Below are 15234 nucleotides of genomic sequence, written 5' to 3'. Positions count from 1 at the left end.
CCAAGTTTTACCAGCCCTAACTACGGGGATTTTTCCCACATTTTTAACTACCAAACCACCTGGTTTGGTAGTTGACTAGTTAAATTAGTTTTCCCAGTAGTTCTACCAAAATATTGTTGTGATGGTTTAAAGTGACTGAAACATTTTTTAATAAATACAGGTGTCAGTTAGTAAAAGAAAAGTTATATTTTAAGCCTCGTATTGCAACACTCACCACGCTCTTATTCTGGAACGGTTCTGAAAAAAAAATCCCAGTAGTTTACCACTGGTAAAAACTGTACCGTATTTTGTGGCGTAAGGCAAAGTAACTGCAGAGTGGTGTAGAAATGGACCTTATTGGCGGTTGACAAATTAGTAAGGTGCATTAGAGTAATTCCGAATGACAGAAATGTTCAGATAATTCCGAAAGGGGAATCTTGATATGACGGAAATAATGGTGATTTCTATGCGACTTTCCTAATTAGACGACTTTCGGAATTGCCCTAATGTACCTTACTTTTTGAGTTTGTGAGGATGGATGTTCACTTTCGTGATAAAACGATTGATCGGATTTGAATTTAATAAGTTACAAAATTAATCAGTCGTATAAACGTAATACGTCAAATTCCGCGGGATATCCCTAATGTATGCTTAATCATGGACACCCTAAAGAAAGAGATGCAAGACCGGCGTGACGTAATTCAAGGTCAAATTTTCTGGCTTCAACGTAATGTTCGGCACGCAATATCCATGGTATATAAGATTCTTGATATCAACTAAGCAATAGTATGGACTTTGGATTATGTCAAATGGACTCCTTTCTAAAGAAGAATTTTGTGTCATTAGCTCTTAAAATTGATTGTGTGTTGTAAGATACATTTCACAAAGCTTATTTTAGCTTGGTTTCCATGTTAGTTGTTCGTATCTATCACGTTGAGTAGCGACCTTTCTCTGTCTTGACTTTTGCTCGCTCCGAATTTTTCAACTTAAAAGCCTGGCAACTAGGATTTATGACCAATTTTTCTCAGGCAACCTTATACTACTTTATTTGTAATAAAGTTGGCCTCATTTTAAGATTAGCCCGGATTGGATAACAAAAGGGTGCAACTACTACCATCAACTTACCTGTTTGACAGCGGCTGCCAGGTCTTAGGGACCAAAAAAAGGTAGGCAACTGAGGTGCTGCATAATGTGTATAGAGTACACTTTCTACTGGAGTTTGTTTCATTTGGTAAACACGTCGGCGAAATTAGTTAAAAATATAAATTTTTCAAAAATTAAAAAAAATATTCTTGACCATTTTTATTGAGGTTGCCATAGTAAGACATGTTCAGAAACTTATTCTATTATATAAAATATTATTTTCATCTGGTTAACACGTCGGTGAAAATCGAGCTTAGTACGGATCCCCTACTATTATAAAAAATGTATTGATTGCCCACAACTCTTGAGTAGTTTCCGATTCTCAGTGCCTAGAATAATCCCGCGTTTCGCTATTAAACCGATGTCTCGCCCCCAGCGTCGTACCTACTGTCTTAGGTTCAAATTCTCCAGTGTCGCGTTTGAGTAATTTACTAAATAAATACAGTAACATGTTTGATATTCACTTTGATTCCCTGACCAAAATTCGAAATTTGTTCACTAGTTAATTTTAGTTTATTTAGTTATTTACTTTTAATTCCATATTTAGATGCCTAGATTCAAGCAAATAACTTCAAGGTTGCGCTTTGCTCCTCTTTCAATAGAAATAAGGTGATCAGATGTGTCAGCTATTTGTAGACTTAATTAGTTTAAATATTTGCATGTTGTGTTTACCTGTAATAAGTTATACATTAAGCATGTACTTAATTTTAGTATAAACTACATAAGATTCATTGTAATAACTGTTGGTAAACCTTTAAATAAATAAATAAAATAAAATAAATCTTCGTGCCTCGAAATCGAAACCCTCGCAAAGCTCAAAATTATTACACTTTTCTAACCACTCGCTGCGCCCGTAGTTCAATAGTAGAAAGTTTCGCTTGCACGAGGGTATCAAAATTAGCAGATGCGGTTAAACTAGAACTTAGCCCCCTTGTACAAATAACTATTGTTACGTTACGATTATGACATGTCACAAAATTTTTCACCACACCAACACTGTTCATTGAACCAACATTATGTATAAGGTGATGGCTATGAAGCCATGCGATACAAACGGAGCGAGAATCATTCGGTCGGAACAGTGTTCGACCACTGGCAATTGGCAACTTTGTCGAGAAATCATACCTATACCAAACCATAATGACGTGTAAGACCAACCATTTTAATGTTGACATAACACGTTACACGTGTTTAACATCTTGTTAGTTAACACTTTCGAAACCGGGCTCTACGCGGCGCTACGACATTTTCGCTACATACGGGGAAACCCATGTAATCGGCTACGCTTCTACGAGCGGTGTGCCCGACAGTCGGGTTCTTGGTAGCGAAAGTGTTAAATGATCATATGATTATTTTTAGACGGTTTATATTTTATTTTTGTTCGTTAAAAAATGAAAAGACTTCTTATGTTTAGAGTACTTAAGTATCATCGACGTCATCGTTAAAATACGTAGGTAATTAACACTTTCGCTACCAAGAACCCGACTGTCGGGTACACCGCTCGTAGAAGCGTAGCCGATTACATGGGTTTCCCCGTATGTAGCGAAAATGTCGTAGCGCCGCGTAGAGCCCGGTTTCGAAAGTGTTAAGAGAGACTTTTAGGATATTGAAACTGTGTGTATGATTAATTATTGTAATTCGCCACAATTGCTTATTATAACTTTGGCAGAAACTGTCCCACTTTTACTGCCATATCTTTCTATTTTCTTCAATACATCCAATCCGGATATGACGTGCCCAAACACTACATGCTTTCCATCCAGCCAATCAGTTCTGAAACAAACATATAGGTAATGTATAATAAGTAGTATAGTTGTAAACTTACAAAAGGCTAAATGCCGCAGTCCAAAATGGATTAAAATGCAATTTTATGTAGGGTCATGTGTAGTACAGTGGTGCAGACCACGTGCAGACTGGTACATACTGGCATATTGGCAATTATTACAATATAATGGATAATAGTTATTTGTTATACAAGGGAGCAAAGTTGTATTTTAACCGAGTGTGGAATTGCAACACGAACTAGCGAATGGATTCTAGGGTTGAACTACGAGCTAGCGAATGGATTCTATGGTTGAACCACGAGCGAAGCGAGTGGTTCGAAAATAGAATCCTGAGCGAAGCGAGTAGTTCAAAAATAGAATCCTGAGCGTAGAGAGTGTTGCAATACACACGAGGTAAAATAACTTTGCATCCCGTGTGTAACACATAACTTTTCACCTCACTATAGCGAGGAAACACGCAATATAACCACAAAATTAAAATTTTGAAAAAACCCCCGACCGCGATATAGAGGACCGATTTTAATGAAACATGGCTAAGAACACTCCCGACTAACTCAGCTTTCAGACAAAAAAACTAAATCAAAATCGGTTCATCCGTTCGAGAGCTACAATGCCACAGACAGACACACACACACACACACACACACACACATACACAGACAGACAAACAGACAGACAGACAGACAGACAGACAAACAGACAGACAGACATACACACAGACAGACACGTCAAACTTATAACACCCCTTCGTTTTTGCGTCGGGGGTTAAAAAACAACTGGAACATAAATTGCACAGAAATAAGTCAATTTGCGTTTATTACAATTTCCACTATGCACCCACCGACACCACAAAAGTTTCAAATTAAGAATCAAGAAGAAAAATCTATTTGGGTGCGTTCCGTTTCACGCGTTTTGAGATTGCAATGTTACTTAAGGTGCGTTCTGAATAAGTACAGTGGAAAAGTCAAAAATACAATTTTTTGTACGATTTCAAGTGTTTTATGGTAAAATCATCTTATAAAATTGTTTGAATTTAGTGTTTTTAGTCGGATACAATTCGATATGAAATGATTTTTACGTTCACATCACATGATTTGTTAAGACAATTTAAGCACAGGGAGAAAATTGTCCCGTCTGGGACATGCCTTTACAAGAATTTATATTTAAAAAAGTAACTAATTACACGTTCGGATTTCAAATATTCTTTGCACTCTTGTGGATAAAATGCGATTTTGCTATCTGTTTTTAAAGAATAAAAAAGTCCTTTCCGAGCTAGTGAGGTGAAAATACTTTTAAGTACCATCACCCACACCGCATGCACGAGCATTACATACAATTTCGTGAGCCAAGTCTATGGTACTTACTAGACTTGCCCTTCTCAACAATCTCTCTCAATTCTCATCATAGGGGATAGTGATGTCGACGAGGACAGCCGAGACGAGTGGCATGTGTCAGGCTTACTGCAATAGGCGAGACGACTAAAAACACTATTTAGTCCATCAGTTAGATTATCAAAAAAATTTGGGCACATTTTTTATTTTTTCTCGTAAACGAAAAATGACGACGGTACCTACAGTGCATTGAAGTCTCACGTGACGTCACGCCTAGGTACAATGTTTACTTAAAAGTGGCGTCACAAGCGGGGGCTCTATATCTTTTTATTTGTTCATTTATTAAAAAAGCGAAAACTACGTGTTCAGTATTTTTGTAGGGGGCGCCATTTTTTTTATGTTGTCGTCATCCCTATAGTCCTGTCAGTGCTGATGGATCGATCCTAAAAGAGCATGGCACGACCATTTTCGCCAGAACTGGCGTAGGTAACTACTAGTAGTACGCTACTTCGGAGTCCACAAGGCCGTATTTAAGAGCAAAGTTCGGGGTGAATAATCCTGGCTACGAGATTTTGTCTGAGCAAGTACACACCGTTAGGGCCCATTTAGACGGTACGAGAACAGGCCTTAGCAAGACGAAAACAACCGGAGATGATATGCCTAATAAGTGACTCTTTTAAGTGGCATTTTAGGATATATATCCAGTAGTGATTCGTCGTCATATTTATGAAAAAAAAAACATTAAAAAATACTAAGCATGATTGCATTTTGCAGACCGATTTTCACGAAACATGGCTAAGAACACTCCCGACTTACTCAGCTTTCAGACAAAAAAAAAACTAAATCCAAATCGGTACATCCGCTCGGGAGCTACGATGCCACAGACAGACACACACACACAGATAGACAGACAAACAGACAGACAGACAGACAGACACACAGACAGACACACACACAGACAGACACGTCAAACTTATATAACACCCCGTCGTTTTTGCGTCACGGGTTAAAAATAGCGCCTACGTGCTCTTTGGTGCAATTTACAAGTTTGATTTAGTTAAGTGTAACTAGTACATTCTGCAAGTATTATTTTATTTGAATCAATGTTTTGTTTGAATACACATACAATAACAATATTACGCACGCAATAATTTTTGCATAATAACCATTCGGCGAATCACCTATTACATAAAATAAATTCGGAAAAACAAAAATATGCTTCAACAAATTATGTGTAACTATTATATGCCATTACCGATTCTGCGGAGAGTGAATTATGCCAAAAATAATCATTAATTGAAAAAAAAAATCCAAAACCAGGAGAACCCAATAAATCTAGCATGTAGAATACATAACCCTTTTTACTATATTATTATAATGTAATGTCTAGTCTACATTACTCTTAGTATACTAGTACTACATTATTCTTACTTTGCAGTGCAGAGAAAGAACTGAGATCCATTAGAGTTTGGACCAGAGTTAGCCATACTAAGCACGCCAGGTCCGGAGTGCTTGAGTGTAAAGTTTTCGTCATCAAATTTTCGCCCATAAATAGATTTTCCTCCAGTACCATTGTGATTCGTGAAATCTCCACCTTGACACATCTGGTTTATTATAGTTAAGGTTTCAAAATGTATTGCATTTATATTTCAAATCTTTGTTTTGGGTTCTGTATTAGTTATACAGTATGTATCTGAACGAAGAGCCAACATTAAAACCCGTTTATGTTTATGTCACACTGAGTAAATCATAAATATTTAATAAACTGATGGAGTTGATTTAGCTTGATGTTTCACAGTTAGTATTTTATTCTTGTTGGTGTAGTGAATTTTTTTGTGTTTTACTCGGCGGCAAAATGTGTTTAACCTTCATGCCTTAAAACACTCGCAACGCTCAAGATTCCACTTTTAGAACCACTATCTACGCTCGCAGTTCAATGTTGGAATCTTTCGCTTGCTCGGGTATCAATATTGCCATGTCATGTTAAACAACAACTTTGCCGTTTGTAAAACAAATAACTACTTATTTCCTATTCCCGTTATATCGAGAGCTAAAGCATGGTTCATCTTCATATACAGTCAGCAACTTTTGGCAATTTGTCTGTATTTACAGCTTGGTTGCTGACTGTACAACTGCCACGCGTTTTTTATAATTAATAAAAAATATGGCAAAAAAAGGAAATAAAAACTGTCAAACGCAACTCGATGCACAAAATTATATTGCGCTGATTTATTGTTTATAAGTTATTAGCAGGCTACACAGAGCGTGGAGCGAGGCAATTTTTTCAAAGTTCAAACTAAACTCAACGACTGCCAATTGTCGAATTACGTAACATTCAATGCTCGACTTTAACCAAGTAACAAGTTTTATAAGCCCGAAAAATAAAAACATGTTATATAATGGTCGATGAAGTTGCGGTCTTATGACCAAAGTTTTCGTCACTTCGACAACAATGAGATGAATCCACCTAATTATCAACCGTTTCAGCCTGATAATTAAGAGTTCGATTGTCTTTATGGTGCTCCAACACTGGCTGTTATATAACGTTATATAACTGCCCGTCGGGGATCAGCGTCATTTTATTAAGACGCACCAAGCCCCCCCTATTTGGGAATTTTAGTTAAATACATCGTGTTTCACTTAACACTAAAAACCTGAAAACCGTTTGATCAGAATCGAGAGTAGAATCCATTGAGCTATATCTTGATGGGGGTAATATTTTTTGTTTTAATTTGCATTATTAGAACTATTTTTTACGTGCCTATTCTACAAATTCGTAATACAATTGTGCATATCACATTGCTAGAGGTTGTATACCTTTTTCAGTATTTAGGGGTATTAATGTCATAACTGTCATAAGTCATAACACATTGAACTCGTACCTAATTACAACCTTGTCAGTAAACCTTGAAGTTTATTTTAATAGTATTTCGTAAACCATCAACTAATATATTTATCGATAAAAAATACTTCGAATTTCAAACTTCCGTAAAAATAAAAAGTATACTCATATTTTTAATTTTTTTATAAACGTGCAAACATTGATTAATGAACCTTACGTATTTATGGTACTTTTTTTTCATATTGGCAACACTGTGGCATCAGTTTTTTTTTAAACTTTGCCGCGGTTATTGTCATTAAAATTACGTTGATTTTAATTACTAATCAATACGTGCTGGCGGATTTTAATAAACGTAAGTAATTTTGTTGTAAAATAAAAATGAATAAAACCAATAACCAAGTGGTCCCACCCGTTACGAAAACATACATAAGTTTTGTTTTTCAATGACTGACTTTGAGGTTATGTTTGAAACTTATAAATTAGTTCTAGTGTAACAAAATAAAACTTTATGTATACTGATATCAAATTTCTGTCAATAAAATTGGAATCTATTAGCTGTTGAAATCGGTCCCACCCGTGACAATTGTTTCGTCACGGGTGGGACGGTTTTATAAGGTGGGTTTACTTAAGCATAAGTACTGATTTAAGAACGTGTTTGTGCAATTTACAACTATTTCACGTGTTATTAACCGTTCTTTTATAAAGAAACAGCTTGTATTTCAACAATTTGTGTTACATGCCCCAGGATTTTGGTATTATTGGATCCTGGTACTTTTTTGCTACATCCCATGGCAAAGGAGCCGTGGATGGGGTAGGTGCAATAGTAAAAAGAGCTGTCTGGAGCCAAGTTAAGCAGCGGAAAGTTGAAATAAACAACGCTGAAGATTTTGTGGCTGCAGCGTGTAAGACCGTTAAAAACATCAACATCTTACATCTGTCAGAAGAAGAAATCGAGACTAACAGGAGAATCCTAGATTGTAGATGGGAACTCGCCACTGGTATTGATAAAATACAGTCGCAGCACTTTTTTAAAGGCTATAACAACGAAGATTTATTAGTGGGCACTACTGCTGATTCGGATCTGAAAAGGTGCAAAGCTTTCAAGCTCAGAGTTTCAAATATATACTCCGATACAGACTTGAGCAGTTGGAGTGACTCTGATTATGAAACTTTAGCATCAATATCGACAAAAAAAAACTTAAAAGCCGCTCATTTTGCCTAATAAAACGTACGTGTCCCACCCGTGACAATGGTAGTCCCACCCATGACACACTTTATTTATTTTTTATAAAAAAAAATACTAAATCAAAAAAAATACTAAGTCAATTTTTGTTTTTATATGATATGTTCAGTTTGTTGACTAAAAATTTAATTTTAATATGTATTAAAAAGTAATATCAAATAGCAGAGTTTTCATTTATGCGATTCATGTGTATCAAGGATGTCAATTTTTTGTCCCACCCGTTGCAAAAATGTATTGTGGTTTTATATTTATTTTGATGAAGTATTATCTCCGCCTTCACTATAAATATGAAAGTACGTCAAGTAATTTGTTGTTTTCTATGTAAACTAATATGTGTGTCATTAACAGAGTTTGCATAAATAAGTCGCACATACTAAAGAATTACGTACAAGTGTCCCACCCGTGACGGTAGAATCCCCCAAAAGTCAGTTGGGGTGTCTGAGGTTTTGAGTGATACCGGAAACACGGTGTATCTATACTCGTGTTACTTAATTATTAACTAGATTTATCGAAAAAAAAAGTTTCTCCCTCCAAAACTTTATCAATATGATGAACAAAATTTCAGAATCTGAATAACATTGAAATAATCTGTGTCGGACCGTTTAGTTTTTTTGCCTAATTGGTACCACACCTTTTTTGCGCCATAATAAAAATGGCAGTTTTTGGAAATTTTTGGTGAGCTCTAGCTAGCGTCTATCAAAATCAAAATATCAAAAAAATCAGAACAGTCCGACACACATAAAAATAATAATAATCTGGTTTTAAAAAAAAGCATTACTCTAGCTTCAAAAATCAGGGAGGAAATAGACGAGACCGTTTGTATGGAAAAATGATCCTTTTTGTTTGCGTCTTTTTGGCATCTTAACTCCTTCCATGAATATCTAGCTGCAATTTAAGTAAAGGATACAAAATCGGGTATTATTCGGTGGAAACTGCTTCCTTGGTACCCAAATCCTTTCTCATGCGTACACAAAGCTCTAAAGTTCTCAGCAGTTTTGGGCACAACATCAGCTCGTAACATAATAATTATCCGTCCAAGCTCCTGCTTTGACACGCTTATGTCAAAGTACACTTGAGGATTACGTTTCTCTGCAGGTTTAGCAGGAATCTGAAAATTGATAACAATTTGTTTTATTGGTACCAGCAATAATATCTTACACAACGGAGTCCGCCAAAATATCTGGCACGATCTTATTGGTAGAGCCATAAGACCGTGTAACATATTTTTGAGGCCTCCGAAAAGTAACATAAAAATGTTCCTTCGAATTTATATACATAAATAGATAAGAAGTTATATAAATAAAAATTGTTTATTTTATTTTGACAACCGGTCTAGTATGGCGCAGTGTCCCTGCCCGCTAATTGCAGTCCGGGATTCATATCCCGGTAAGCGCTTTAATTAGTGCAATGAGCACAGGTATTTCTTCCTGAGTTAGGAATGTTTTCTACTTTTCTATGTATATAAGTATCTGTATATTAAATCACAACTCAAGTATTCTGGAGCTTACCGTAGGACTCAAACAATCTATTATTTGTCTTACGCCATGGCTTGCGTGGGCGACGGTCGCGCGATGGTCGCGTGACGGCGATGCGACGTATACGAAATCAAACCTTATCGATATGGAAGTATGAGACGCGACGGACCACGCAAGACACGGCGTTAGGCGTGAGAAAGGTTAAAACTACATTAAACATTACTCACTCTGTGATCAAACTTACCATGTTAGTCTGAGATGCATCAGACACCTGTTTCTGTTCATCTTCAGAGCCATCCTTGGCTAAAGGCAACGTTTCTCCAGCATGTTTTTGGAGCCATGAATCTTCTGACCAGACAGGCCGAGTTGAGCCTTCTTTTATGCGTTGTGGTGCAGCTATGTTTACTCGGACTGTGCGTCCGAACAGCTCTGAATCATTCTGGAAATATTAATGGTACAATTATTACTTTTCTTTAAGGTAATTTACCGACATAGCGTCGCAAAACCGATAAACCGGTAATTTACCGGTTTTTCCTTTTTTTACATAAAAAAATCAATATTTGTCGTCAAAATTGATAATTACTTAAGTCGTTTTTTAAATAGTGTTAATTAACCTAACACTTCCAAAAGACAAATATCATTCATGAAATCGTGAAAAAAGTCAGTCATTGTTAAAAAAAATGTTTAAATAAATCTTAGAATTAACAATTATCTTCGTGAAATCAACTAAGACACTAGAAATCATCACAGATTAACGAAAGATCACGTAATTGTAATGGTGTAAACGAATCTGTCATTCATTGTCTTTTAATCTTATGTGATGTGACTACTATGCGACCCTGGTTCTTATATCCCAGGCTAGCAAAGTGCTGTTACATATAATTATCAGCAAGTTATGTTACTTCTTAGACTGGCAGAACCTGCAAAAACAGAGCAAAGGTACGAATTCAGCACTCCATGATTCTTTGCTTCATCAACTATAGCAAAGTCTTTGAGTGCGTCGTTTGGTCATTTTAGTGGAAAGTGTTAATGTTGTACCTGGATCTGATCATTTGGTAGCTTTCATTGAAAATCTGTAGAAGTAGGAAACGGAATCGGTAGAGAAATTCGAGCCCATTTAAATACTTTTGGGAAAAGTGTTGACAAGGTTGCATACTGTCCTTTTCAATACCTACGGTAAATCAGAATCTATCATCGAAGGGGAGGGAGGAATCACTAATAGTGGCACCAAAATAACAAATCTTCGATACGCAGATGGCCGCCGATGAAGCGGAACGAAAACGTAAATCGTGTCTGAAAATGGCCCATTAACTCAGGAAAAAGTGCGAGGTAGCCCAAAGTACAGCGCCATCTCTCGGGAAATCGGGTTACTAATTTCTACAAGCTAGACGGGTTATCTTATACTATATATATTATGTTGAGTTTTCGGTGGTAGTTTTGGATTGCGTGAACCGATTTTAATAATTATTTTATTTGTAAGAAAATACGTTCAAGATAATAAAATATGTAAACTAAGATAATAAAAATGCTTGCATATATGGTTAAATTACAAACTTAGTTTCAGTAATTATTTTGTGTTAACTTTTCAAAACCTGCAATTTCAAATACTTACCTATCCAACAATATATCACACGAAAAAATAAAATAAAAAATCACTCCCCACTTTACATTAAAACATTTTTTCCACTTTTTATTTTATCACTTTGTCCGTGTGATTAAGACATAATTGGTACCAAATTTCAGCTTTCTAGTGCTAACGGTCACTGAGATTATCCGAGGACGGACAGACAGACAGACATGGCGAAACTATAAGAGTTCCTAGTTGACTACGGAACCCTAAAAAAGCCAAAAGGTCTAAAACCAGCTTGAGTAAAACAAAGGCTCCGCAAGCTGTATAATTGCATTTTAGCGAAGAAGAAACAGTACATTAAGTATTCAAGATGAGAAAAAGTACGTAAAATTTAACTACAAGGCACTGCCGGGCTCTTAGCTTTACATCTACTAAAAGGACAGAACTCGAAAATCCGTTACGTCTTACGTCGATCAATGTCAAAACGTTGGGTTCCAAGGTTATGATAATTATGATATGGGAAGCTCTTTGCGAATATGGCATGAAGTTAACGCCATTTATGACGTCTTCAACTATGAACACCGATACATACTTTCGAGTGTTTACAATTTCTACATAACCATGATTTAAGAGTATAAAGAAGATACTCTGTTTTTGCCCTAGCTGCCACTACAATAAGAAACCATACTGTGGGTTAAAGTTGAAGCATACAGCAAAAGCGTAGGACAATGTTCAAAGCATAAAATTCAACTTAGTTTTAAAAAATGAAAAAAAGATCTCAATGAATGTGAAACTTCAAAGTCGGTTTAAAAAAGATTGGGCAAAGTTTCCAGGATGGTGTCAAAAATGATTGTACAAAACTTAATGGGGAAGTGTTTGAGGACAGATATGAAAAATAATGAGGGGTTTGGTTATATCTGTTTGTTTTTTGTAAGAGCGCTACAAGATGCTGCTATAGATTATAGAAAAATAAAAATTTTGAAAAAACCCCCGACCATGACATAGTAGACCGATTTTCATGAAACACGGCTAAGAACACTCCCAACTAACTTCAGCTTTTAGGCAAAAAAACCTAAATCGGTTCATCGGTTCGGGAGCTACGATACCACAGACAGACACACACACAGACAGACAAACAGACAGACACGTCAAACTTATAACACCCCATCGTTTTTGCATCAGGGGTTAAAAAAAAAATTGTACCAAGATATTTCATGTTCTCTTTACATCAACACAGGATTAAAAACTTAAAACGTTTGAACCTCAGTATTGACAATTTTACCTGTATCCTTTACTTGATGTGTTCACATTGTCAAATATTAATTTTAACATTGTCTAACTGAGAATCAACCAAAGTTGTGACACTATAATTCCGAGGTACAGCACTGACTCCATCTTCAGATCAGCTTCATATGTAATCACAACATTGCATTGTCATTCAATTTACATTTGCATGCAAAATTTTAGATCAATTGAAGACTAGGAAGTGGTTCAAATTTAACTAGCAATGTTTAATCTATACTCACTAAGTTGCATGCACACATCAGGTAATATGTATAAATAATAAAAAATATTATGGGACATTCTTACACAAACTGACCGAGTCCCACAGTAAGCTCAAGAAGGCTTATAGTAGAAATCATTTTTTCCTTTTCACTACATGGATGTCATGCTCGCTTTGAATATATACATAATTTTGCACAGAAAAACAGACATGACCAAACTATAAGGGTTCCATTTGCCATGTTGGCACACAACCACCAACCAGTTCTTGAATACTGTAGCTAGCAGGAGCTACTAAAAATTATTCCTACTTAAGTTTCATTTACATTCAGTCAGCATAATTTAAAAAGTCACAAAGTGACAATTTATTGTAAGGTCAGTGTTGTGAAGACCATCTATCTGGGAAGTCTGTCTACTGATTATAACTTTTGTATTTATATATCTACGCCTCTTACACCTCACAAGGTATACTAATTTTTCATCCTTAATGCATTGGTCTTCAATAGACATCCCTAGGACAAACTAGTTAACAATAAACTTGATTCATGTTTTGAACTTGAACATTGAGTGCAACACGGTTTCGCAAAACTTAAAACAAAATAGAAGCAGTTGGAATATTTTTGCATTATGTATGTACCTTTATATGAATAAACTGACAAAGCGGCTTTATACCAATCAACAAAGTGGGATGTTTTACTAAATACACTCACATATGTGTCTTATACTGTAATAGTCAAATTGATGCTGACTTGGCTATCGAACAGAGCAAGATTTTTTTAGGGAAATACATATTACAGGACAAAACACAAATTGACCAAGGCCTACTATAAGCTTAATGAGACTTGTACAGGTGGAAACTATTTTATTATAAACATATAGTACATGAATCAACTGGCCAAGAAAATGTTATATGAATCATGCTCAGCTGTCGGAGAGAGATTTTACATGTTTTATATTAAAGGAAAGAAGATACAAATAATTATAATACCTTGGAACAATTGAGTCATGTAATTTTCATTTAACCTGCGAACCCTTATTATGGACCCCATCAAATACCAGTATGATACAGTAATGTGAACGAGAGACCCCGAGTAATGAAACGAAAATGGAAATCAAAACAACAAGCATGCCCAAAATGTTAACAAAATCATGTCACTTACCATGTTATCTATGGCAGCCAAAGCATCCTCAGCATTCTCAAATTCAATGAAAGCAAATCCTCTGTGCTTCTCAGTTTCATAGTCCAGGGGTATTTGAACATCAACAAGTTCTCCAAAGGGCACAAACGCAGCGTTAAGAATTTTCTCGTTTACTTCTTCAGACAAGCCACCGACATAAATTGTGCGCTTAGAATTAGGTTTGCTTGTCATTTTGATTGCAGTTTTTCGAACGTGACGTGAACAACTCAAATAAAATAATAACCCAATAAAAAACAACGGAAGCTTAGCGCTCAAGAGATGAATTTAAGGATAACATTTATATTCGTTGCTACTTTTTTTAAATAACAATAATAACGATGCCGGTCACCCTCGCCGCCACATGTAGTTTTTTTTCTCTAATTCATAATTATGGAGATTACAGGTAAGGAGGAAATTCTGTCGAAGAAGAACAGTCGCAAAATGACCGGCTGAGGCCTTTTAATTGCAGTTACAAATCTCTCCGCTGGGAGCGCATGTGTCTCTCACTGCTCATCGACGTGACGTGACAATTGACATTGTTTTCAGTAGGCTGTTTTCGTCGGACTGTAGGCTTGTGTCGTTCACGAACTATGAACTGTTAGGAATAAAATCCCATCAATGACCGAAATTAACTGAATCTTTCCGTGCTCTGAGAATCGGTCTTTGCTCATTTAGTTCAGTATAGGATCGGCGAGCGCGAGCGGTTTGGATCGAGAACGAGCGTGTGACTGCGACGACCGAGACCGAGAGCTTCTTAGCAGAGCTACAAAAAAACGTCAAGTTTTCATATTAAAATTCGGTTACTTACAACCTTTCGACCCGGAATGTTACTATCTGTGGACTATTCGTATCATTTTGACACTATTCGGTCCCATTCGTTCTGATATTTCCGACCGCAGTGGTCACTGGTCTGGCTGAACTAAATGAGCAAAAGACCTAAAAGAGCGAACTAGTTCGTAGGAGCGATTGAACGAGATCGGAGCGCTCCGATCAACGAACGAAACGGCACAAGCCTATCGGACTGAGCAAGTCAAGACATTGTTCCGTAGTATGTAGTGCGCTGATGACACCCCCCTGGAGCCTAAGTTGGCCATACAAATAGACCACGTGACCCCCCCCCCCGGGCCCCAGGCCTTTACCACGTGACCCCCCCTGGGCACAAAGCTGGATCCGCGCTTGGTGCGCT

The 15234-nt window shown here is 36.6% G+C and overlaps 1 protein-coding gene across 1 annotated transcript; it reads right to left on the bottom strand.

The window, feature by feature from the left end:
- Positions 1-2741: 2741 nt before the first annotated feature.
- Positions 2742-14498, bottom strand: LOC125241561 (peptidyl-prolyl cis-trans isomerase). Its single transcript, XM_048150101.1, has 5 exons — positions 14031-14498; positions 10042-10236; positions 9230-9430; positions 5669-5841; positions 2742-2895 (listed from the first exon to the last, which is right to left on the bottom strand). Exons 1-5 carry the CDS (start codon positions 14238-14240, stop codon positions 2751-2753), a joined length of 924 nt encoding a protein of 307 aa, XP_048006058.1. The 5' UTR covers positions 14241-14498; the 3' UTR covers positions 2742-2750.
- Positions 14499-15234: the final 736 nt, after the last annotated feature.

The sequence above is a fragment of the Leguminivora glycinivorella genome, chromosome Z (genome assembly GCF_023078275.1).
Source record: "Leguminivora glycinivorella isolate SPB_JAAS2020 chromosome Z, LegGlyc_1.1, whole genome shotgun sequence".
Lineage (NCBI taxonomy): Eukaryota > Metazoa > Arthropoda > Insecta > Lepidoptera > Tortricidae > Leguminivora > Leguminivora glycinivorella.
Note: the sequence above shows the minus strand (reverse complement) of the source record. Positions and strands in the feature narration are given on the sequence as shown.

Excerpts from the sequence above, each read along its gene's own strand:
- LOC125241561 (XM_048150101.1), bottom strand. The coding sequence starts at position 14,240 with ATGACAAGCAAACCTAATTCTAAGCGCACAATTTATGTCGGTGGCTTG. Across the intron at positions 9,431-10,041 it reads ATGCATCTCAGACTAACATG|ATTCCTGCTAAACCTGCAGA; the intron begins GTAAGTTTGATC and ends ATCAATTTTCAG. Across the intron at positions 2,896-5,668 it reads TTCTTTCTCTGCACTGCAAA|AACTGATTGGCTGGATGGAA; the intron begins GTAAGAATAATG and ends TGTTTGTTTCAG.